Below are 26,670 nucleotides of genomic sequence, written 5' to 3' on the forward strand. Positions count from 1 at the left end.
ATAATAATAATAATAATAATAATAATAATAATAATAATAATAATAATAATGTTTGTTAGAGCTGGACAAAGCAGGTGCCTTCCCAGATAATTCCAAAAGCCTTTTTTGGTGATGAAACCAATTACTTTTCCATAGAAAAAGAAATCCCCCAACACCCAGAACTACCAGCACTATGACATCTTCACTAGCACCTTCAGCCAGCTGAGAACACTCAAAAGAAAAACGGGACAGACCAATCTTTTGACAACTGGTGTTTTAGTTTGATACAGGCACAATTACCTGGGAAGGCATGTGCTTTGTCCAGCTCCAACAAACCACATTCCTTTGCATCAGAGATAGGAAATTTGTTGTTGGATTTCAACTCCCATCAGCTCTAGTCAGCAATTGATGGTGAGAGATTATGGTAGGTATAAGCAACTTTAGTGAGTTTATGGCCTAATTTTCTGCAATAGGAGCACAAAAACTACCTAAAATGCCAAATAATGGGGGCAAGGGAGCTCCAAAAGTGGACGGAAGTCTATTTCTGGTTTTGAAAATTAGGTTTTCTTTAAGATAATGCAGGCAGGGGCACTGCAATGTATTTTTAAAATGAATTGATACTCCTGGAGGCTTCCAAGAGAGATAATGCACCTTTTTAAGCATATGTAACCCAAGTATGGATTATGGGAGTTGCAGCCCAACAATATTTTAGAGATCTGTATGATCCTTATTCCTGCACGATTCTCAACAATACACTTCAGGCCCTTTCCTCTTCCTTAAGGTATTATCTTTTGTTTGTTACCTTTATAATGATCAGTATTTTCACCACAGAAGATGTAGAGCTGATGTCCCTGTTTACTTGCCTAGCCATGTGCAGGGAACAAAAAGGTGTTCTGAACAGCTGTGTAGTTCTAATTATGTTATGATGAATGAAAGCTATTACTGTGTGTGAATGCACTTTCCCAAACCAAACCTCCCACCCATAATTCCAAGTAGAAATATTATCTTAGAGAAAATGATAGTGAAGACAGCCACCATGAGGAAAGTTACCATTCCTGGTGTGTGTGTGTATGTGTGTAGGAGTAATGGCTGGAAGTAGCAATTCAATGGGGGAATTCCATCAAAGTCTTTGACTTTGGAGGGGAGGAAGAAATGCTGTAAAATGTTGTAGGAAACAAGTAGGAATGTACAGAAGCTGTAAAAATTAGCTAATTAACCCAGTGGGTTTGATCAGAGCTTGGAAGGTTGTGTTTCAAAACTAACATTAAGTTATTATTTCAAGGAGTAGGTTGCCAACAGATTGCATTTTTATTTATTTATTCAAGGCATTCATTTATCATTTCTCAACCCACCAGGGCTGCCAAGGTGATGGCACAACTGATAAAAACACATTAAAAACTTTAAATAAGTAACCAAAAGCAGTCCGCTTTAAACAAATAGTTCTAAAACCAAACAGTTTAATAAACAGCTGGAGCAGTCATTCCTAATTGTAAGAGCCAAACACCATGTGAAACATCATGGACTTTGCTGTCCTTCAGATGTAGTTGCCAACAATTATCCTTAAAAATATTTTTAAATTACTTCTCTATGATTTCTCAAGAAAAATTGTTGTTCTAAATAGTTATCCTTATTTTTGTAAAATCATCCCAAATTCTGGACTATGATACAAAACAGTCTTCTCCCATCTCTACCCCTCTTGCTGTTCCAAGACCCAGCATAAGGCACAGTCAGGTCTCATTCTTCCAGCAGCCAGTATAAGTCATCACTTGGACTACTTTTCCTACATCGTTTAGTCGGGCCATATTACGATAATTGTAAAAAAACTAAAAGTATTGTAGTTGCAGCATAAAAGGAATGACGTTATATCTTATTAAGTTACAAATGTAATGTCATGTTGGTATATCTTTGTTATTGGGGGAAAATAATGAAAGCAACTAGCTCTAACAAGTATTAGTTACTTCCAATCCTTAAGTCTGACTAGGATGACCAAAAAAAAAAAAAAAGCCTCTGCCAATCACATTTCAATTTTTTTTAAAACAAACAATACATGCCATTCCTCCTCATTTGACAAGGAGCTGTTCCTTTTCATCTGCAGCAATTTCCTAAAAAGCAAATGACTATAAAGAAAAATAAGAATCTGAATCCTCTCATTTTACTGCTACATACAGTTCAAGGTAGAAGAACTCAGTTTTTTTCTCTCCTGGAAAAATGTCATACTTTGATATTACAATTCAGCACCTTGGATAGCATCTCTAAAGTAACTTCAGAGTGTACTGACAAAAAGACTTGTACCAGTGGAATAGCACCATTGGAGCCAGCCCTTTATTTCCATGATCACAGTTTATTGATCAGCACCTGCCCATTCAAATAACAAACCTCATTTGCCACTCCATGCACTGTGTATGTTAGGCATAAGAGTTTGATCAGTGTATTGTGGGCCCTCCACATTCACTGGGGTCCAATGCACAAGGCTCCAGTGAAACAGCAAATAAAAAATCACTATAGTTTTACCTGAGAGGACACCTATCTAGGAAACTCTAGGTCCTCCAGCATAACTCTATGGCCAACATCTGGCAGATGTTGACCACAGAATCATGCTGGAGGACCAACAAATGCCTAGAAAAGTGTTTTCTCTAGTAATCTCCAAGTCCTCCAGCACAACTCCATGGTCAGTTTCCAGCAGATGTATGCTGGAGGATGCAGAGGTTCCTAGAGAGAACATATTAATCAAATTGGCAAATAACCAAATCCGCAAAAGTCAAAGTGGCAAATGTGGAGGGCTAACTGTATCTGTTTTATTTTAGATCAGCAATCATAAGCCATGACATTTAGAATTTCTTTCCCACTATCTGTAGATTAATGAAAGAATAGTGGGGGCGTTTTGAATTTTGCAACTGTGACTAACAATCCATTTTAAAGATGTGAAGAACTCACTCTTGCAAAACTCAGACACAATTTAAAACATCATTATTGGTGTCCCACAAAAAAATGTATACTGTACATATATGGTTCTTACCTCTCCCACTGCCTCCAGTCTGCTAGTATCATCTGACATACTGGTCAAGTTACCATGGTGAAGCAAAGAATCATCATCTTTGGAAGGGCTGCTTATGCCTTCTAATTCGTCAAAGAAAATATTGACATCCTTGGCTACTAAAATAAGCAAAAAAAGAAGTTAAAATTTGACATTTTTCACAAAAAAATATTGGCACTGGGCATAAAAAGAAAATGATACCATTTGATTATTTTGTCAATTCTGTGCTTTCTGTGATGGTACATTTGGCCCTCCACATTTGTGGCTTTTGAATAACCTTCAAAATCAATACCAATGATTTTAAAATGGCATACTTGTCTGTACAATGATGGCATTATGTATATATAGACTGGGGATGTGTGTGTATACCTGTATAAACATTACAGTTTCAAGGGAGTAGTGATTGATTTGCTCATTCTACTTCGCTTTAATTGATTATGTTTCCAGTCCTTGGTATCGAAGAGTAGCTTCTTAACCTCTAGCAGGAATTTGTCTCTGAGGTATTCATCTTTATAACAATCCTTATATCATTCAGAATAGTTTAGAGAGATTCGGCTCCGCACACTTCTTATGCTCTATGAGACAGAAGCCTACTTTAAACAATAATTGTACTGAGAACCAAAGCGCCACCTCCAGATTCTCTTTTTTGGGTAATAACCATTTACATTTAAACAGATCTTTCCTATTGACATTGTTTAAGAGCTACAACAATAGCATCTCAATATTTTTTTTAAAAAATCATTAAAAAAAAGAAAACCCAGAAGGAAACAATAGTTAGTATTTGAAGATCAATATAGTGTAGTAAGCATTATTACCAAGCATTCCATGTATTGTATAGTATAGGAATAGTAAAAAGGTTAGCCAACGGTACCAAGGAGGCAAACCATCTTCTTTATAAGCAATTAATTAAGAAAAATATGTCAGCGGGTAAATTGCAACACAGTATTAGGAACATAGTGTATAAACAAGATAGCAATAGCAAGTACAGTGGGCCCTCCCCTTACATGGGGGATCCATTCTGGACCTCCCTGCATAAGGGAAATCGGTGTATGCTTGTGCCCCATAGGATACAATGGGGTGTGTGCACGCGGCGGCACAGCAATGCGTGCACCATAAGCACGTGCGCCATTGTTTACATTGTCGCATGGCTTCCGCATAAGCAGAAGCCATGTACTGTATAGTGTACCTGGGTATGGCGCGGGCACACTGTACATTTCTATACCACTTATCAGTGCATGTAAGCACTCTCTAAGCAGTTTACAAAGTGTAAGCCAATTGCCCCCAATAATCTGGGTGCTCATTTTAGTGACTTTGGAAGGATGCAAGCCTGAGTCGAGCTTGAGCCCCTTGGCTGGTATTGATCTCGCAACCTTATGGTTTGAGTGAGTCACTGCAGTACAGGCAATTAACCACTGCGCCACCAGTGACCAGATGTTTCTATTCATAATAGGTGAGTTAAATGACAGACACCCTAAACAGATGGGCCAAAATAAGCAGTTTCCGGCTGCTTCAGGGGTCATGGTGTTCAGATGAGGAATGCCCCCAAAGTAGCTGGATGCCACTTCAAGGCCATCAAAAGTGACCTGAAACTGCTGGGAAAAGGAGTGGATTTAATCTGCTCCTGGCTGAAGCCCATTTGGGACCTTTGAAAGCAAGCCATACAGTTGCTGTGGTACCATGCTGATCATGGCCAGAGGCCTCTCCTTGCTTCCCATCTGCTTCGGGCCACTGTGATCATTCCTGTTTAAAATTAGCTGAAAATCCCTAAACTGTTTAGTGTGACATAATTCTATAACATCTGGACATGTATATAATAGTATTTTAGGTATTTTTATTATGTATTTTTATTTAAAATTAAAAGTCTACACTCAAATAATTTTCTGGTTAGTTTATATTATGTAAAATTAAGCCACCCATCCTGTGATTCTTGATTGCCACCTTTTCAGGCTTGTCAGGTCACAATTTTATTGTGACAGGCAAGCCTGAAAACTGTAATTCCCTAGGAGGGTCTGCATTTTAGTTTGACAACTCACTTTGGCCATGTAGTTCACAGTCCCAAGCCTTCAGAAGTTTTCTTATTGGTGCATCCCCTGTCCCTGCATCCTTGTTCTTACATACAATGCAGTTTTGGTCCACTTTTACCTTTCTTTGATTTGTCCTTTGCTCACCAGGAACTGTTCACTCGGCTTTTGATTTTCAGTTTGCTGCTTGTTTGCTTCACTTCCTTTAGCTATTGGTTTTGGTCATCTTTCCTAGATTTCCTCTCTTGTCTCACCTACCTGCACAACAGTTTGCAAACCTGACCCCAGCCAATCTGACATTTCCTCACAATTCCTTTTCACCTCCAACAAACTCCTCTTGTTTCCTCTGCTTTCTTCCTCATGCTTCCTATATCTTTCCTTTCATAAAAGCTCTATTTTCTCAACCCATTACCTGCTTTATACCTTTTATTGATTACTCTTGTCTCTGGGCTTCTTGTTGCTTGGCTTCTGTACCTTACAACCACTTTCCAGACCTCAGCCTTCCCATGTCCAGAGTTTTATGTAGAGTTTAAATCCACATCAAAGTAACAACTTTGTACTTTCTCTTTCATTGTTTTTTATTCACTCATTTCACAAACACAGAGGAAAGGACATATCTGCTAATGTCTGGCTCTGCCAAGGGCTTGTTTACACCAAACAATTTAATGTACTAAAGAACCAGATATACTGTTAGAATGATTAGCTGCATCTCAGCAACCAAGACAATTTTACAGTTGCCAATTACAGATGTCCCGTGACAGACCAGTTTCTACTTGTAGTCTGCATATGACGGCGACATTATCAATGCCTCCTTTCTCTTTAAATCCAGCATTTCTGGCTTTAAATTAATGTCTCATTCCAGTAATGGAGCGGTTGAAAGCAAACAAAATGAAGTTTAACCCATCCAAGATACAGGTATGCTTGGTCAATCAAAAGGCAGACAACATAACAGAGATTTGACATGTGCTGAATGGAATTACCATACTCTTGAGAATTCGGGTTTGCCATTTGGATAGAATTTTAGATTCAGCCAAGCATCTGGATGTCCATATTTTAGGAGTTCATAATTTCACCCATTCCTAAAAAACATTGGATCTGACCTTAGTGGCACATGTCATTGCATCCTCTTTGGACTATAACAACACGCTATACATGGAACTACCTTTGGAAAGTGCCCAGAAATGTCATCTTTCCCAGAAAACAGCCAACTTGTTGACCAGAGCCATTTATATGAATTACTGTTACATGCCTTCCTTCCTACAGCACCTTCACTGGCTGGCTGCTATTTTCATCTTATGATAAAGCCAACTTTCACATGTGTGCACTTGCAGTATAAGGTACAGGGGCAAACATTAATGTCAGGTAAACATTTAGTCCTAGTAGTTCATCTGACGGTCTTGCTCTGCTATAAAGAAATTGGCAAAACGTCTGTCCCCACACATCTATTGAGAACACCTAATAACAACATTAGTCTGCAATATAAAAGTGGTTGTAGCACAAAATCCATAATTTGCACTAGTAAATATTTTCTACATGGATAAAAACAGTACGTCGCTGCTGTTATAACACCAAACATGTTTTTAGAAAACCTGGTTATGTTTTTTTTCTTTGAAGAGTGTATCACTAGAAAGTGGTTAGCTTTTCTTTTTCTTTTTTCCTTAACAAAAATAAACATATAAACATAAACATTTAAAATAACTGAAAGTAATCATTGTACACATACATTTTCTTCCATTCATAACCTGCTTCCACATACATTGGCTTCCATCCTAGCAGTCTTTGGGATTCGTTTATACAGTTATACTGTCCCTTATATTCATAAACTCATACTATCATAAATTTTCTAAAAACATTTACATATTAGAAATATATAGATTAAATGTCTTAAACATCTTTAGTCTATTAATCCAATAGTTGTAAGCTCCTCCCATATATTATTTAGGTAAATCATAACACATTCCCAATCATTTTAAAATCTTTCTACACTTTTCCCTTTTAGGAAGCAAGTTAATTTGTCCATTTCTGCAGTATCAATTAGTAATTTCGTTAACCAGTCCTGAACTGTTGGTACGCTGTTATTTTTTCCAAATTTGAGCATATACCATCCTAGCTGTCACCATCATATTAAAAAAATATTTTTGCACTATTATTGTTAATTTCCTCATCTATCATCTCTAGCAAATAAATTTCAGGTATCATTTGAATTTTAAATTTTAAGATTTTCTCAATCATTAGATGAATTATAATTTCCAAAAAATTTTCTCTTTTACACATGTCCACCAACAATAATAAAAAGTTCTTATTTCTTTCTCATGTTTCCAACATTTATTTCCTGTTTTTTGTACATTTTGATAATTTATTCAGCATAGGATACCACATGAAATGCATTTTATAGAGATTGTCTTGTATATTTTGGCAAGAAGTATATATCATTGTTGTCTTCCATACGTTTACCCAGTTGTTTAATTCAATAGTACATTCAAAATTCTGGGTTCACTTTATCATCAAATGTTTTACAATTTCATCTTCTGTATCCCATCATACAGTGGGCCTTTAGCATCCACTGGGATTTGATTCCAGGATCCTCTGTGGATACCAAAATCCGTGGATGCTCAAGTCTTATTAAATACAAGTAAAAATGTGTCCCTTAGATAAAATGACAAAAATCAAGGTTTGCTTTTTGGAATTTATATTTTTTAAAAATATTTAAAAGCCAAGGATGCTTGAATCTGTGGATAAGGAATCTGTAGATACAGAGGGCTGACTGTAAAAGTATTCTGTATAATTTAAGTACAGCAATATCTCTCTTTTTTTTTCTATTTTTTTCTAAATCTGTCATTCCTTCTTCTATACCATTTAAATGTATTCCAATTTTCGTCTTCTCTTTCAGTTGCCTATATAGCAACCAATGACACTTTGGATATCACCACATGAAACATGTTTAAGAAAGAAAATATCATGGATGATAAATGGCTTGCTTTTGTTCAAAAGATTTCTTTGTGCTGTTGGTGGTAACTAGTTCACCCATTCCATTGCACTGAATCCATATATTAAAATCTCTAAATGCTGTTCACTGTAAAGAGCATGAAAAATACTTTAAAGATTATTAATACTATATTAGAAGTAATTCATTCAGTAGGGAAGGAAATGCAAAGATTTTAAGTGCAAGTCAAGAGTACACCCCATGTTGTAGTGAAGAAGAACCTTACATGGAATTGTAAACTGAAGTTAGCTCTCTAAGGTAAGATTGAGGGCAAGAGAGACAGTTGAAATTTGCTTACTAATAAACTGAACAGTGAAATATGATGTTTTCAATTCTACTTGAATTATGCAACAGCCCATGCAGCTCTGTAGTATTTAGGAAAGGGGGTGTGTTCCTTTCATAGAAATGTTTGATTGTCAGTTGACATGGTGGACTGCACAAAAATCTGCCTACATATGATTGGGATGCATGTGAATTTCATATCACTTTAGTTTTTACCAAATTTGATTAATTTGCAACATTTGAACGTTAAAAAGTAAGAGAAAACAGGAGATTTGTCCATTGTGGCTCAGAGGTTAAGATGCTGACTCTGACGAGTGCAAGATCGGCAGGTGGGCAGTTTGAGGCCCAAGTGCTGCATGATGGAGTGAGCTCCCATCACTAGTCCGAGCTTCTGCCCACCTAGCAGTTCAAAAGCATGAAAAAGTGCAAATAGATAAATAGGTACCCCTTCGAGGGGAAGGTAACAGTTTTCTGTGCAGTCATGCTGGCCATGTGATTACAGAGTCATCTTTGACAATGCTGGCTCTTCGGCTTAGTAATGGAGATGAGCACTGCCCCCTACAGACAGACACAACTTGACAACCTTGTCAAAGGGGAACAATACCTTTGACTTTTTATGTTAAAACCAACCAACTTACCCTAGCATGCAGGAGAAAGGACTGACTGCATTAGAGACATACAGGTTTTTGCACAATTATTGACCTGAGCAGAAATCTTATGCTAACCACCAAAACATTCTTTTGCTTCAAATTAGTGCCATGTTATTATTTTTAATGAAAATTTGTAAATTTTTAACTTTGCAGTTCATTGTGTAAACAAAGGATTTTTTTAAATCAAGAGAATCTCTCATTTCCAAGATCCTTCTCTTTTTCTAGCAAACGACTTAAAACTGACTTCATGAACATCGTTCAGCAAAATTAACATTTTAATTAAAAACCCAGTGTCAAGATAGCCATAAGAAATGTACAAAGAACCTAAAGTAAAATAAAATGTGAAAAGTTGATGTACTCCAGCACAATACTTACAATATATTTATACTATCTATAAAGTAATTTTTACACTCCATGTTTCTATTCAAAAAAGAAAACAACATAATTTCTCTACCAAATCTACAGAAATTCAGAAAAATAGATTGTTCAAGTTATTAATTTCCCTAACAAAAAATTTCCCTAACAAAAAATGGTAGCCAACATTTTCTGATACATACAGTTTTTTACATTTACATCTGTAGCTTCACTGACTGGAATTAAAATCATTATCAGTATACACAGGGATCTTGTAATGCCTTAGAGACTATTTGAGCAAAACAAGTTGTAGCATGGGTTTTTGTTGATTTTGTCTGCTTCCCAGTGTCTATAAAAGACTGTGCTATGTCTTTTGTTCAATTAGGCCCAAAATAGATGGCTACTTTGGGGGCATGGTGTGCAGAAAACGCACACCCCCAGATATGGCCAGAAGCTGTTCCAAGGCTGCCTAAGGAAGTTTGAAGCCACTGGAAAAAGGAGTGAAAGTTTGCTCTTTGACAGTGGCTTGTTTGGGACCATGGCGGTGGCCCACTTTCAGAGTGGTCTGTGAGGTCACCGCAGTCCCCAGCCACTTATGGGGTGGTTGTGGGCCTGTCTGCTTTGCCGCTTAGTCTAAAATGTGCTACAAGATACCTTTACACACTAATATTCCATACTAACACAGTTATGTCTGAATTCAAAATTATCTTGTTCAGTAAACCATTTATCTATAGCACTCTTGTAATTGTATTTCCTTGCTCATCAGTTTTATCAGCTGTTGATTCACCTCTACTGGTATTGCTACAATATTGAAAACTTGAGATCCACAGAGTAACTTACTTTCTTGTATTGCATTAAGAATTTCTGAAAAGTCCACATCTCTCTTCTGAGCATCAGGCCTTATTGGTATTTGTGTTTCCAGTTGATGACCTTGATAATGCTCTCTTCCTTCTAAAGAAATTGAAGAGATTGGTGGAGTTTGCAATTGTTTAATAGCGACTCCAGCAAAGATGGGTGGGAAGGAAACAGTGGCTGTCTAGAATTATTATTTCTATGAAGATATATTCATGAAAGAACATATTCTTTAAAGTACAATCCTTTACCAGCCTGCTTTTGAGTCCCGCCCCCCCAACAATTCATTTAGGTATTTCCTTCCACTGAAAAGCAAATAGTAGTTTCAGAGAGGGCAGTTTTTGCATGGGGGAAAAAGTTAATTTTTTTCCTGTCACTATGCCCCATGAGTCTAGTTACAAATCCACTTCTCCATAGCTACTATTTGCACAACAAAAGAAGAAAACTTGTCGATGAATTGCCTTCACAAAATTAGACTGAGTTTGGTCCTTAACAGCAACGCAACCCTTAATATGAGGTTGGAGAATGTGCACATGTTGTTGGACTGTATCACCTATCATCCCTTTTGATTGGCTAGGACACAAGGGATATGCAATCTACAAATTCTGGATGATTTGGATTTTATCATTCCACCTTAAATTAAAAGGCCAGGTGATTGAATTTAATCCAGTTTTGTCTTGAAATCAGCAAGACGGCTGAAGATACTGTCAGGACAGTAGCACCTGCCTTTTACTGTTACAACTCTATTAAGCATTCTGTGTTAAATGTTTTCTAGGAGTCGCCTGTGAATGCTAACCACTGAAAAATAACATACAATAGAAAATACATTTATTTTCTATTTGATCAAAGCTTTGGTATTGTCACACCTAAAATAATTAGGGAAATTATGAGAAATGGACCAGCATGTGTGTGTTTGGATCTTATAGCTTGATGGACACAGAAATATCATTGTGCTTTCAAAAAAACAGGCAAGTGCATGTACAGACATGCACATGATGGCACATACTCTTTCTCTTCTCCTCCTTTACTGGTGCCTTTTCTCCTTGCCCAAGTCCAGAATGCCCCCTTTTCATTCTCTGTCTTTCTTTTAAATTTAAAAAATATCAGATGTACTATGGAAGAAATCACAGTCTTATCCAGCATCTAAATTTTTGCAAAGAGTTTCTAGGCAACCTTTGGGCCTAGAGGAACTCTAAGGAAATCAAAGTCAGACTTCATCTGTTATAACAGTTAACAGAGTAAAAGACAGAGTGAAAAAAGGAGCTTGATATGTTGGATACTTTCACACTACACGATTATAAGTGCTATGATTTCCCTTTAACTGCCATGACATCCCATGGAATCCTGGGATTTGTAGCTCAGGGTGGGGCAGTTCAAGGAGAGCTTTAGTGTCCTATCAAACTTCAATTGACAGGATTCCACAGGATGCAGCCATGGTAAATAAAGTGAAATCACAGTGCTATAATGCTGAGGTGTAAAAGGGCTGCTAATGGTAAGAGTAGTATAAGCAAAAAGAATGAGCACAAACAATACAAGGAGAGGAGTATGAGACAGAAAGAATGAACAAAAAGAGAAAGAAAGTGTACTGGGGGAGAGGAGAGAGGAGAGAAAGAAGGAAGAGAAGGAAAAAAGAAGGAAGATGTGATGAAGAAAGTAGAAGAAAACAAGACCAGAAACAATATGAGCAGAAGGAATAATGAAACTGGAACTGGAGGTGGAGATGGAATGTGTGTGTGTTTGGGGGTACCCAGTAAGCATCTTGTGGATGTGGGGGTCAATTTTGGCACAGCCTCAGAAAAAAGTACCAAGGGAACAATAGGTCTTAGGACCTTATCCCACTAGACGAATCCCACTGAGAAATGGGATTTAAAAGCAGAAAAAAATGGCAAATCCGGGATGTTTTTCAGATGACGTTTCTTCCAAATAGCAATAACGCAAAAATAAAGGAAACAAAAAGTGGACAAAAAGGCACCTTTTTACTTTCGTGTCACTTTATTTTCGCGTTATTGCTGTTTGGCACAAACCTGAAAAACTTCCCACATTTGTGGGGGTTTTTCTACTTTTAAAATCCTGTTTCAGAGTGGGATTTGTCTAGTGTGAAAAGTCTCTTATTGCTGTTGTGTGCCGACCACAATTAATTGCAATTTCCCATCTAGAAATACTGCATTTTACAGTGTGCCTGCGAACAGGTTTTTGGTACTATGGAGGGCAGGAGTGGGAGGGAAGTCTCAATTCTTTTGGTGTTAGATTACACCACTTGAGCTAGGCTAATGTTTTCTTTTTATCATGGCAACCCTGAACCCTAAACAATACATAAAGGAGACAATAAGCACAAGTTTCCATTTAATCTATAGCAAGTTTCATAACCTAAAAAAGTAAAAAAAAACCAAATACCAACAGTTTTTAATGTATACAAGGATGAAAGCAGGAAGCCAAAGCATGTCATTTCACCCATCTAATATTGTACAAGCTTCAGCATGCCAACTGAATGCATTGATGAAATGTTGCAGCACTACAAGATGCACTGAACAGGTGATCTAGATGCAAAGACTGATGAAAGTTGTACTTCTTTACACACTTTACCCAAGATAACAGAGGCCAGAGAACCAATTTTCTAACTAATTGTGGTGATAACCAATACTGTATATTATTACTAAATTGTTAACCATATGTGTATGTGTGTGTGTGTGTGTGTGTATATATATATATATATATATATATATCTTATATAGGCTTGCCTGAAAAGCTAGTGAATGAACTAGAAAATATGCATTGCAAATATATTTCTGGGATAACAGTTTTGTGATAACTGATCCTTGAACCAGCCATAACATACACAGTTATTTTAACATTTCCATCTCTTTTGCAATACTCCATAAGAAGTGCTTCATATTTCAACCAGCGTATGAAGGCGGTGTGGACACTCACAGTAAGATGGAAAAGATTCACTGCAATGGGATTTTGTATGTTATAACCAATACAGAGACCACTGGTGAAGAGAGTGCCATTTTCATTCCCATGGTGAATGGACTTTGTGCTTTAGCTATGACACAGAGAACAAAAATATTTCCTAATAGCCTGTTTTGAACACATAAGAGCCTAAGTAGTAATATGAAGAGGGAGAGAGAAACAACAAGAAATGTAGTCACATCTGCTTCCAGTAACATCTGGACATAAAGCCTGTCTGTCCACAGATGTTGCAGAATGAGAGTCATGGGGACAGAGAATGGACTGCACCAGTGGTATTAAAACTACTTAGGAACCACTTTTATATCTACATGTAGACATCGTGCCCCCTTCACTCGATGTAGTATATGAGTAAAAATATATTTATTGTATGTATTTTCATTCACAAATTCATGTATATTCATACTTTAACATTTTGTAAGGAACTAACATTGTTCCGTTCAGAACAGCTGTATTTAAGTAAGTTCAATATTTAACTGAATGCATGCGTAAATTTTAGCTATTAAAAAGTTTGGGAAGAGAAGGAGGAGGCAAGATCATGGCCTCCAAGTCTTACATCCCCTTTGAACAACTCTCGGCCCCCTAGGGGTCCGGCTCCACAGTTTGAGAACCACTATACCACTAGAGCCTGTAGCCAGATGATTCCTTTATTAGTAACTTATTAGTAATTAAAAATAGTAAATGCAAGTAAAAGATTAAGACAGCATGGACTGAGCAGATCTACAACCTCTGCCATGCTGGTATGCTATATATGGAGAATGACTCCTCGACACTGGCATGCATGTGCACACATACACACACATCCAAATACACACCTCCATCTAATGTGTTACAGCTTGTTCAAGCTTCATAGGACTCAACACATTAATCTGCACCATGTTATACTACAGGACTAAGGCTAAAATGAGAAAATGAAGATAGAGGACAATTTGTCACCTTTGGCAACATACAGTTTGGTGCTAACTCAAACTTGCATTGGATCTGTCCTGATTTCATTATTGTATGACTGAATACAAAGGATGCTGATTTTTATGCAATTAAAAAAATGCAATTAGCAGCTCCTGAGTGTGGGCTGATGATTATTAGGAGCTAGAGAAGGGCAGCAGAGAAGGCAAGAAGGCTTAGAAAATAGAGGAGCTGTACTGTTCAAGTCAACTAGCAAGAAACCTCATCAACAATTTTCTGTTAAGAGTTTGCATCCTCTGTAATTCACTAAATGTTATTTTGCATTATGGTGTCTTCTCTTTCTTTCTTTCTTTAAAAATGCTCACTCTCTTCCTACCTCACTCTAAGGCCTGTCAATAGTTATTAGCCATGGTGGCTACATTCAACCTATCCCTATTATTTCCAGGTGCTAGGGACAACAACTGGAAGAGAACTACTACTTGTATGCCCAACTTGTAAGCTTCCCAGAAACATATGACTGGGCACTGTTGGGAACAGGTTCTATTCCCTCCAACATTTCAAAGATAACAAAACAGGACACATGTAAGCAAGCAATACCAGAGCATGATCATGAAAACTGGGGTCCCTCAAGGAGCCATTCTGTCTCCCATGCTATTTAACATTTACATGAAACCGCTGGGAGAGATCATCCGGAGACATGGGGCGCGGGGTTATCAGTACGCTGATGACACCCAAATCATTTTCTCTATGTCTCCGACTGATGCAGTGACTGGGGATGGCGTCTCTCCTCTCGTGGCCTGCCTAGAGTCAGTAATGGGCTGGATGAGGGAAAACCGACTCAAGCTGAATCCAGAGAAAACGGAGGTACTAGTGATAGGTTCCCCTGGTCCAGGAATGGCGGTGGTTCCACCTGTCCTGAACGGGGTCACACTCCCTGTGAAGGACTCCGTGCGCAGTCTGGGGGTGCTTCTTGACTCGTCGCTTCACCTGACTGCTCAGGTGAATGCGACGGTCAAGAGCACCTGTCATCAGCTTCGGCTTATTCGCCAGCTGCGCCCATACCTGGCCCAGAGGGACCTAGAAACTGTTGTACATGCTCTGGTAACTTCGAGACTGGACTTCTGCAATGTACTCTACATGGGGCAACCCTTATACCAAACTCGGAAGCTGCAAATGGTGCAGAACATGGCAGCCCGGCTGGTCACTGGCGTTTCCAGGACCAGCCACATAACACCGGTTCTGAAAGATCTCCATTGGCTGCCCATTCGCTTCCGGGCTCAATATAAGGTGTTGGTGATTACCTATAAAGCCCTAAATGGCTTGGGCCCAGGATACCTAAAGGACTGCCTCTCCCCGTACATTCCGCCTCGCACCCTCAGAACGTCTGGGCAGCAATTACTGAAGGTGCCTGGGGCTAGATTATCCTCCACTACACGGAGGACATTTTCCACGGCTGCCCCAGCCCTTTGGAACACGCTGCCCATTGAACTCCGCTCGACTACCACCCTGGCCCAATTCAGGAAGGACTTGAAAACCTTCCTGTTCCAACAGGCATTCCCCGACTAAAATCCTGTGGGCCTCCCTCCTCTTCCGTGGCCAAGAGGTTGGGCTAAGGGGCTTTTAACCTGTTATTTTTATGGATTGCTTTTATTGATTGTATGCACTGCCTTACTGTATTTGTATTGTTTATATTATTTATGGCACTATTGTTTTTAACCTATGTTGTAAGCCGCCCTGATCGTGGGAAGGAGCGGGATAAAAATAAAAACTTTATTATTATACCAAAAATTATTAATGGAGAAGAATATGCAAACTAGGATTGTCTGCAGCAGTTTGTTTCAATTGAGCCTATTGGGAAAGAGAAGATTCTGCCCCTTACCCGTCTCTCCCAGCTCCTGAGTTAACTGAGTGCAAACTACTGTTACACTTTGAGCTCAACCTGAAGTAACTGAAGTAAGATGAGGATGTATGGTGGAAAGTGGGTGAAGGAGCGAGTAACAGACATTTTAAAAGCAGCTGAAAGAAGTGGGACTACAGAGGATTAGTCAGGACTATCCATGCCAAAATGAGATATTTTTGGATTTCATACAAGGAGAAAACTGGAAAAATTATGCTGTTCTATTTTTCCTCCCAATGAGGTTTCCCTACTATTTTGAAACCTGTTTTTTGACTATGGAACAAATAATTACAATTATTATTTCCATTTCTATTCTGTGCTTTATGGCCTAATGAAAATAAACTATTTGAAACAAACCAACAACAAAAAACAACAACACCTCATCATTGTTTCTAGATGTGTACAATATTTCCCAAAAAAGGATAACGCAAAGTCATTCGCAAAGAGGATAAATTCACATATTTAGGTCAAATTAGGTTAAATTTAGGCCAAACTTCTCAGTTGAATCTACATAAAAGTATCAAGGAAGCAGATGTTTTGAAGGAATTACATGAAAGGAAGGACTATAGATAATCTACAAAGCAGCTACTAAATAAATTGGACCCATATTGAAATATCATCTCTAAACTGAGGCATACATACTCAGGAACTATTTCTGGTGAAAAGAGCTAACATTGTTCATAGTATTATATGTACCAACATATAGTGTAATGACAACAATTGGGTTGTCATATTTTTTTGAACAAATTCACCCAAGGAAAGCTCTGACCATAAAATCTGTCACACCTGCATTGTGTAAATCCTATTGTGTAAAATCAGTGATGAGAAGTAGCTGATCAAAGTAATGCAGCCACTTGTAACAAGCAAGGAGGATGAATCAGAGATGCAGCTGTTGTTGCTATATGTCTTCAGTTCAACTCTGATTTATGGCAACTCTCATAGGGTTTTCTTGGCAAGATTTATTAAGAGGAGGTTTGCCAATGCCTCCCTCTGAGGCTGAAACAATGTGAATTACTCAAGGTTATCTAGAGGATTTCTATGGCTAAGCAGAGATTCGAGCCCTGGTCTTCTGGCTCCTAGTCCTAGCCAACACACAAACTCTATATATTATCTATATATTTTACATAATGCATAAGTGGGATCATGTGGCCCTTTAGATATTCTGCGACTACAACTTCCAGTATACCTCATCATTGGTTATGTTAGCAAGGGCTTCTGAGACTCACAGTCCAATATCTGGAAGGTCACATGATTCCTATGCCTGCCCTAATGAATAGCTGGTTTGCTGAAAATAGTGATTTTGCTTTGCAGATGCTAACTTTCCATAAGCACCACTGGGGTGATGGTGATGTTTCTGTACAACTCCTGCATATTCATAAACTGTGATAAAGTGGGCTCTCCTCATTTGCTGGGGTTAGGGGAGTAGGCCCTCCCATCAAAGTGGAAAAACTGCAAATGAAAAAGCCATTTTCTTTTTTACCTGAAAGACCGTCTCTAGGAACCTCTAGGTCCTCCAGTGGTCAACATCTGCTGGAAGTTGACCATAAATTGTGCTGGAGGACCTACAAACGCCTACAGAAATATTTTCTGTAGGAATCTTTAGGTTCTTCAGCACAATGTCTTGCAGAGGTTGACCACAGAGTTGCACTGGAGGACCTAGGCAGTTCTAGAGAGTACATATTAATAAAATTAGTGAATAATCAAATCTGCAAAAGTCAAAGCAGCAAATGTGGAGGGCCGACTGTATTTGTCAGGCACAACATAGGCAGGAATAATGGAAAGATCTTCGTTTTGAACTGTCTTTTGAGGCCACAAAGGGAACTGATTTTGTTAGTCATTTTGATAAACATGAGCTTTTCCTGTGAAACTATATGTACTGAAAACAAAAGAGGGAAGAACTGCTGTCGCAATGAGCTCTACAGCATGAGTGTTTAGGAACAGCAAGCAACATACAGTAAAAGAACACTTAATGGTGATTTTCTGGACAGAAAATTCAGAAGCTGTGAAATATTTCTAGTTTTTCTGAAATCACCAAATTCTCTTTGCTCTTGCTGTAGATGGTTGTCAACCACTGAGGTTGTAAGCAAGCATACTGACAAAGGCTAATGTGAACATCAATCTATTGGCGTTGATTTATAGATTGATTTTCATGCAAGTTTGATTAAATGCTATGAGTATTTCATAGCATGTATCAGCTGTGTAAAGCAATCAGAAAATTATGGAGTGAAATATGTTACCTGGTTGATGAGTAATTGGTTTCCCAACTGGAGCTGGTAATATAATAGATCCAGAAGAAGAGGCTTCCATTTTTATTGACCTTCTGACTTGTGGAAGTGAAGAATGCCTGACCACAGGTGGAAACTGTGGTAACAAATAGCTTGATGTGCTTCTCTTTTGGTAGATCTGCTCGCACTTTTCAGCCCCATGAATAGATGAGCTTTCACCTACCAGAAAAGAAAAAGTAACACTGTATGAGTACAGTTCTGAATAAATACATTATAAACATTGGCAGAGCTTTAGAAAGGGCTGATAAAAGGTCAACAAATGTTTAAACTCTATACTAATCTGGATAGTCATGAATGAATAAATCATGACTAAATAAATCCATAAACTTCCCAGTCTAAAACTGATTAAAGGTAGAGCATTATAAATTGTAGTAGTTTAAGTACAACCTCTAACTGAGAAATCCTGGACAATACTAAGGAAGGCAAAAGTAGAGGGCAAATTTTGTAAAAAGAGTGTTGTATATGAATATTGAGAACCAGTGTGGAATAGTGGTTTTAGTGTTGTACTAGAGCTCTGGAGTCCAAGGTTCAAATATGAAATCCACTGAGCTTGGGTAAGTCACAGGGCCACAGAGAAAGGCCATGCCAACCCCCCTCTGAACAAATCTTTCCAAGAACCTTGATAGGGTTGCCATAAGTCAGAAATGACTTGAAGGCACTCAGTAACAACAATCTAAATGTTAATAATGCAAGTTCAAATCATAATTCAGCTCTGTAGAAAAATGAACAATTCAAGACAGATAAAAGTGAAGTCCTTCTTCACAAAGGCCATAGTTAAACTTTGTAACTCATTGCCATAAGATGTAGTTTACTGAAGATAGGTATGTAGTTTACATATTTGTTGCCAGTTTGACTAATTTTAAATGGGGATTGGGACAGTCAGTGGCTACAAATCAAGATGGCTAAATGTTGCCTCAAATATTAAAGGGAACATGCCATTGCGAAATAGTTGCTGGGTAGAAACAAGATGCAGGGTGCATTTGAATTCATGTTTTTGCTGGAGTTTCAGTCAACACCAATCAACTCCAAATGGCTTACAAGTAAAAAGCAAAAAACAACAACAACACTTTACCAGCATTTCAGTATTTACAGTTTTGTCATGTTAATAAGAAAGAAAATATGTCTGCCTTAAGAAATGGGACTAATTTTAAAATTATGTTTTTACATTATTACCAATATTGTTTCAGACATAGAATGTAGTAAAGTATATAATTTGTTTATTTTTAAAAATGGATTATCATTATTCCATATTTTCCACAACTAACTTATGCCCATTCCTTCATTTTAAGATAGTTAAGTCCACAGTGTTTTGCTACCTTTCATGAATATACCTCCTAGCCTGGAAAAGCTCCTTTTGTATAATTATATTTCCCAGAATTATCCAGGCAGCTCAGCCTGGGAGTTGCTATCTCTCAAAAATAGCTTTTGTAGGATTTGGTGATGATGATGATGATGATGATGATGATGATGATGATTTTCCTCTTTTCCTCCAAAATTGGGACACAAAGAAACTTAGATATTAAAACACTACAACTAAAAACACAGAAAAGTGCACATTAAAATAGAACTAAACTAGTACAATATTAAAACACCTCTCATTAAAAGAATGAAGGCAGAGCTGAGGTACTTTCACCTGATATAACTTATTACCTGTATGAAAGAAGAAATATAGCAGCTGCACTTTCCCCCCTTTTATGTGCCAAACTTTGGTTGAAGATGCTGAAATCCTTCCTATCTTCTTTCTTAACTGTCCAGCTCTCACATCCATACATGGTAATGAGGAATAAAATGGCTAGTATAATTCTAACTTTTGTTCTCAGTTGTATACAGGAACCTTTTCCTTCTTTTATTGCTTGAATCAAATAGAATGTGTATTGCCCAAGGATGAAGGCAAAACAACACCTGGATTTTGTGTTTTCAAAAGTGAGGAGGAAACCACTGTTTATTGTTTATATCAGGACGAGATGCTTTGGACTTCAGATTCCAGATGACCCAGCTAATCTGGCCAATGGTCAGATATTATAGGAGCTGAAGTACAAAGGAGGACCAAAATTTGAGAACCACTGACTTTGTCAAGATATTAGTCTAGAAATAACCGTTTTATCTTAAGAAGCTTAATATCCCAAAACTATATTAGATAGACCATGATGTTAACATGGATTGGTCCAGCATTTCCCCCCTGGTGTTTTCTCACTACTACCACCAGCTTTTTATAAACAACTTGTCCAATGAACAGATCTGGAGAACATGAAATTCTGCATGTGTTTGTGAGTTTTGAGTTCACAGAATGAAAGTACTACATTAATTTGGATTTTGCATTTCCCCCTTCAAATAAATTATTTTTATATAGCTTCACTGAATTATGATATAACCAAACAAATATTGTTCCTTCCCTGGTACATTTATAGCCTACTGAAAAAAATGAGCTTGTTCAGAATTCTGGCAAGGAGTACTTTCCCTGCCCTCAGGCATCTCAATACAAAACTGTTGGAAGTGTTTTACAAAGGTTACAGATGCCTCTCAATCATTTTTCAGGTCTCTGTGTACATTAACCCTGTCATCCTTACATCAATTACATATTGTATCCTTGTTCTTGAGTGCCACAGGTACAAATGCACCCAAGTTGCATGGAGCATTTTAAACAGTGCATAGAACTCATGACTGAGTAGGTTTTCCTAGTCACCTCAAGGAAAGAAACTGCTATACATGCACATGGTTTTGTCTGCTTAGGTTGCTTTATTTATACTAGAGTAAGCCCTTGTCAGCTAACAAGCATTTCATATTGGAGCTCTCATGTCCACAAATAACAGCCAGTTTGATATCAGTCATATTGCTTGACAGGATCCTGTCTCTTAAAAGCAATGCAATGAATACACTTTCAGCAGTGGTGGATATTTTCAAAAGTGATGCGATGAAATCCTGTGTTTGGTCCAAAATAAGGACCATTATCTTGAACGAGGCTTTGTCAGAAGTAGATTTAGAACCAGAGTGCTAGTAATGCAATAGCAAGTACATTCTCCCAGGCATGCAAACATCATGATCCTAAGATAGTTGCATTATTCACTATATATTAAATATTTTAGATCTCCTTAACCTACTGTCACAGTATAGATATAATTCAGAACTTAATGTTCATCTAGTTCCCTTAGTACTATCCTGATTAATTCTGTATAAAGCTTCAGGAAGGAATACATGTTTAACCAGGGAAAGAAAACAATATAACTGCCATCACACTTATTCATGATTATCTTTACCAACTATATTTTCTATGGATTGATTGCATTAAGTCCTGGGCTTTAGGTACAACTGTTTTAAAAACAATATTCATAAAAACTTGAGTTAGGACATTCTCATTTACCAATAATCTTAAGAAAAACACCAAATATGTTCATAATAACCTCAGTGTTCCAAGTGTCGGTACTTTACAAAATGGAACCATCCATGCATAAGTGGGAGGTTACAGAGGGTCTGGGAACAACCTGAGATTTGCAGGAGTATAAAAAATTTATGGTTTAAAAAAACTTGAAGGAAGGGAAAATAAACAACCAAATAAGAAATGAGTGTGCTCAGTAGTTATACAGCACCGGTTGATTTGGGAACAGAATGAAAAATCATTGGCAATAGAGGGAGGGAGGGAGGAAATGAGTATGTAGGAAGTAGGGTTGGCTGGAACACTGAAGAAGAGCATTTTATATAGTGTATCATGTATAGCCCCTGTTTCTAGCATGCTAAATATACATTTTTTTACTCTGTAAAAAGGGATTAAATCTGCAGCAGCTAAAGAAAAATAAATTTAAGGCAGGGCCTTTCTTGAATTTTTTTATTCAAGTGTGTTGGACGTGATAGAAATGCAACTCATCTCACCCTCAAGATATGTACATTTTCATGGTTATGAGTAAAACATCCAGTTGCTATAATGTGTTCTGCCCTCTCAGCCTATGCTGACAACCTTAAACAGATTGACACTGAAATGTTCAGAGCTGCCACTTTACCCATCATCTTTCTGTCAGTCCTGGAGGAGAAGACATTAAACTGTATCACTGTGTAGATGATAACTAGCTGGTCCATATTATTAGGTGATACCAATACTGTCAATATTTGGTCAAATACCTCTTTCCAGGGAAGCAGTTCGGGGTTTTGTTGAATTATTCTCTAACAAATTAGCCCTACTAACCTTTTCATTGTGTCATCTGAGAGGAAAGAAAGCATTTAATTGCAAATCATTCCAAGGGATGATTCCACATGTTCTTTCATTGTTCTTGACGAGCATAACAAACACTGAAGAGATTTAACATTAAACCAGAAAATTAAACATCATTGCAATAAATCATACAGAACCATGACCACAATTTAATTAGCAGTTTAAAACAAATACTGTATAGATTTATAGTTTCATCTTGGCCTAATTCATAATCACACTACAGCAACTGGAATGTTTTGTGCATGGTGGAAGCACAAATTAGCAACAAACAACGTTATTTAAATATCCACAAACATTTAATTACACATGTCTAAAATTTGATGTACACCCTATACATCTACTCAGAAGTAAGATGCACTGAGTTCAATAGGACTTACTCTGAGAGAAGTCAGGATAGGACTGCAGCCTTAACAATGTCCCCTATCTTTTTCTACAATGGAAGTATGTCACTGCTTTCCAGACAGCATTACTAAAAGAATATTTTAAAAAACATGCTGATTATGTACCCTATGGACCAAATAAACTAGGGAAAGTGACTCTAATCCAGCCCATGGAAATTTCTCTTGCCCATGGGAACTTTTTCTGCCTTTATTTCCAATCATTGATCAGAGATGAGAGAAAACACGAGCTCCATTCTCTTCAGTAGTTACAAAATGGTAAGATAGACTTACAATTTCATAACTTTTAGAATTCATATTTATGGTGTTAATGGCTGAATGTGGCCTTTCTGAATAGAAATCATGTCTGCAACAATTTCCCAATCATGGGGCATATTGAGAGAAGTACTTGCAGCAGGAGGATCCTTACAAGTTGCCTTTTTTCAATGTGCCTGCAACCAAGAGAGTGCTGCAGATGTCATTTCCCAGCATGTCAATCTGTAGCACATAGTTTTTTTGTGGGTTTTTCAGGCTATGTGGCCATGTTCTAGAAGATTTTCTTCCTGACGTTTTGCCAGCATCTGTGGCTGGCATCTTCAGAGAATGCTTGCCTGGGAAAAGTGGGTGTATATATAGTGTGTGAGCCTGGGAATGCAGGAACGATTTGCATGTGTATTGTTCTGTGCTGATGGCTGGCCTCAGGCTGGGAGGCTAATGCAAAAGAGGATTAGTGTCTGCTAATTGGTGATCATTATCTGCTGAGAAAGCCCCTGACTCTGAGTGGTTTCCCATTTGTATTTGCTGAGTCCTTGTTTTGCTATTCCTCAGGACTGGTAGCCAAATTTTATTCATTTTAAGGGTTTCTTCTTTCTGGTTGAAATTATCCAGATGTCTGTGGATCTCAATGGCTTCCCTGTGCATCCTGACATGGTAGTGGTTGGCATGGTCCAGAATTTCAGTGTTTTCAAACAGTATTTTATGCCCAGGATGGTTTGTGGCATGTTCTGCTACTGCTGATTTTTCTGGATGGCCCAGTCTTCAGTGTCTCTTGTGTTCCTTGATTCTTGTTTGCACACTGCGTTTGGTGGTCCCTATGTAGACTTGTCCGCAGCTGCATGGTATGCGGGAAACTCCTGCGGCTGTGAGAGGGTCTCTCTGGTCCTTGGCTGAACGAAGCATTTGCTGGATTTTCTTCATCGGTTTGTAAACCATTTGCAGGTTGTGCTTCCTCACCACTTTGCCTATTCTGTCTGTGACGCCGTTGTGGTATGGTAAAAAATACTTCCCTTTGGGTGGCGTGCTGTCTTCACTTCGCTTCCGGGTTTTTCTTGCTGGGCCTGGCAGCCCTTCTGATGTCTGAGCTGGAATAACCAGCTGTAGAGCCCAGTCCAAGTGCTTCAGTTCATCTTCCAAGAAGTGGGGTTCGCAGATGTGTTTTGCTCAGTCTAATCAGTGTTTTGATTATGCTTCTTTTTTGTCCTAGGTGATGGTTGGAGTTCTTGTGCAGGTATCGGTCTGTATGTGTGGGTTTTCTGTATACTGTGTGACCCAAACATTGGTTTGGTTTGCGGATGACTAGGACATCCAAGAATGGCAGTGTTCCTTTCTTTTCTTTTTCCATAGTGAATTGGATGTTGGGGTGGATATTGTTCAGAAGGTTCAGGAACACAGCCAGATCTTTTTTCCATGGCTCTACATGATGAAAGTGTCATCCACGTATCGGAACCAAGTTGTGGACTTTTTCGGTGCTGTTTCATTTAGATCATTTTGCTTTGAACAGAAGCTCTGATTTGTAGACTGGGCAGGGTTTGCATGGAACAGTAACCCTGGTTTGCAGACTATGGGGCTGTGTAGGCAGCCTCAAAAGGGCGGCCTCCAGTCGCCCCTTTTACAGCCAGATCAGGGCTGCAGCAACCGCATGCTGTGGCCCTAATCTGGCCTTTGCAGTGTGCAATAGCCACAGTGCCACAGCTTTACGGCACTCCAGCATTGTGTTGTGCGGACGCAGCACCAGAGGAGCACTGTGATGCCATGTGGTGTGCTGCACAGCATCACGCCACCCTGGGGACAGAATGGGGCATGTGTTATGTAGACACTATGCTTCGACTCCACCCCCAATCTGGCCTTTAAATCTGGTCTGCACAGGGCCTATGAAGAGTTTTGCATGGAATCTAGATTGTATGTCTGAAAGCTGCTGCACTGGAGCAAAATGGTAATGGATAATTTGGCTTTGGTTTAATCCCACCCAGGGTCACCAAGTGATGTAAAAAACATTTTGAATTCCCCAGCTAGAGGAGAGGTCAGATTTTGCAAACAGCAATACAAAGCCACCTTCTGTGTTCCATACAAAGCTCAGGTCCGAGGCAGACCTATATAAAACCTGCTTCAAGCATTGGAAAAGCTCCAGACTCCCACAAAATCAGAGTACTCATGGGAACTCAGAACTCTCACAAGAGGCTTTACATCCTTCTTGTCTCAGTCACCTGGGACTGTAGTAAGCAGATGGCAGCAACAGACACCCCTAAAGAATTTGACATGTCATTTGGGGTCATTTGGCTGTATAGCAAGTGTTTAGGAGGTGACCCGTAATTGTGGTGGGCATTTATTCTCTCTGCTCTCATCAATTTTATTTAAAAGGGATTTGTGGGTGCTCTGCCCCAAAGACAAAAACATGCAACATAGCAAGGCCCACCTCCCAAACCACCAGGCCCCACTCATTTGCCTAATTCTGGTCCTATCCAATGCCTTTGGTCCCTCTCAATTCTGGAATTCAGTCTTCAAGAACATTCGCAAATTGGAATTTGCCTCAAACCTAAACTGGCTTCCCAACCCTGTAGTAAAAAGTAGCAAACAGTACTACATAGCTGTCAGAGGAGAAAAGCAATGAGCTTAAAAGAGGCCACTGACTTAAAAAATAAACTTTAAAAATTAACCAATTGTTTATTTTATTTTATTTGAACTTTCAATAAGTACTATACATGAATGTAACCTAAGATTCATTCCTTCTCAAAGGACATTTTATGAGTATAAAAGTTCTGTACTGCAAAAGTGTCTTTGACTTAGCCTATGAGGCTACCATTCAAAGAAAAAAAAAGATACAGCAACAAGATGCTCATGCATTAGGTCTGCATCTGGACAGTGGTCTCTCTTGTTTGGATGGTTAGCATGCTGACAGCTGCCACTTTTAAAAAATCGTAAAGATTAATAACCCTTAAAATCAAACTAGGAGTTCATAGAATAAGGTGATAGCTCAGAAACTTACAATTTCTTCCGAAACTCCTGTCCAAGCTGGAGCAAAGCTGCTATGTTACTAGCATAGTGTGCACACAGCAAAAAAAAAAAGGGGGTTAATATCTTTCATAGATGATCACACAGAGCCAAACAGGTGGCTGCACTGTGACAAAGTGCATGCAGGGAAATGGCAGTTTGGGAATTATCTGAGACTGGCTGGGTATGGGTGCTGCAAAGAAGCTTCTGATTAGACTACATCTGATTAGACTACATCTGCATATGTATGTTATTTACAGTCTGATCCACATGTCATTAAGCAGAAGATTGGGTGAAGATATCATCAGGATACATTGGCCAGGCAGCAGTTTTGGATGGGGAGGAAAATTATTCTTTTCTTTGAGATTACTTAAGAAATTAGTTTTCTGTATGGTAGCTGAGGAGTTGTTGATTGGAATGATTTGAGAAGGAAACAAACTGGAAAATATGTTATAGCAAGCTATGAACAAATATTGAATCAAAAAAGTAGTTTTATGGCTCAGACTCCACCAAGCACTGGGAAAGCTCACTTGTTTCCATTTTAGCCCAGCACTATGTTTGCAACAGAATCTGGCCAAATGCATATCAGAAGGTTAAGAATAATATAATAAATAA

At 38.4% G+C, this 26,670-nt stretch overlaps 1 protein-coding gene across 8 annotated transcripts in view; it reads right to left on the reverse strand.

Annotated features, from left to right (window-relative positions):
- The window catches only part of ANO4 (anoctamin 4), a 171,121-nt gene that overhangs the window by 102,790 nt on the left and 41,661 nt on the right, over nucleotides 1-26,670 (reverse strand). For 5 of the 8 annotated variants that reach the window (XM_042469372.1, XM_042469369.1, XM_042469368.1 and 2 more), the window contains 3 exons: nucleotides 18,163-18,369; nucleotides 10,144-10,254; nucleotides 2,996-3,132 (listed from right to left, as the gene is read on the reverse strand). In XM_042469372.1, the coding sequence (XP_042325306.1) occupies nucleotides 2,996-3,132; nucleotides 10,144-10,254; nucleotides 18,163-18,232 (318 nt within the window). In that variant the 5' untranslated portion in view covers nucleotides 18,233-18,369. Of the gene's footprint in view, nucleotides 1-2,995; nucleotides 3,133-10,143; nucleotides 10,255-18,162; nucleotides 18,370-19,541; nucleotides 19,674-26,670 lie in introns of those variants that run through there. The other 3 variants (XM_042469367.1, XM_042469371.1, XM_042469370.1) reach the window with 3 other exon arrangements.

The sequence above is a fragment of the Sceloporus undulatus genome, chromosome 5 (assembly GCF_019175285.1).
Source record: "Sceloporus undulatus isolate JIND9_A2432 ecotype Alabama chromosome 5, SceUnd_v1.1, whole genome shotgun sequence".
Lineage (NCBI taxonomy): Eukaryota > Metazoa > Chordata > Lepidosauria > Squamata > Phrynosomatidae > Sceloporus > Sceloporus undulatus.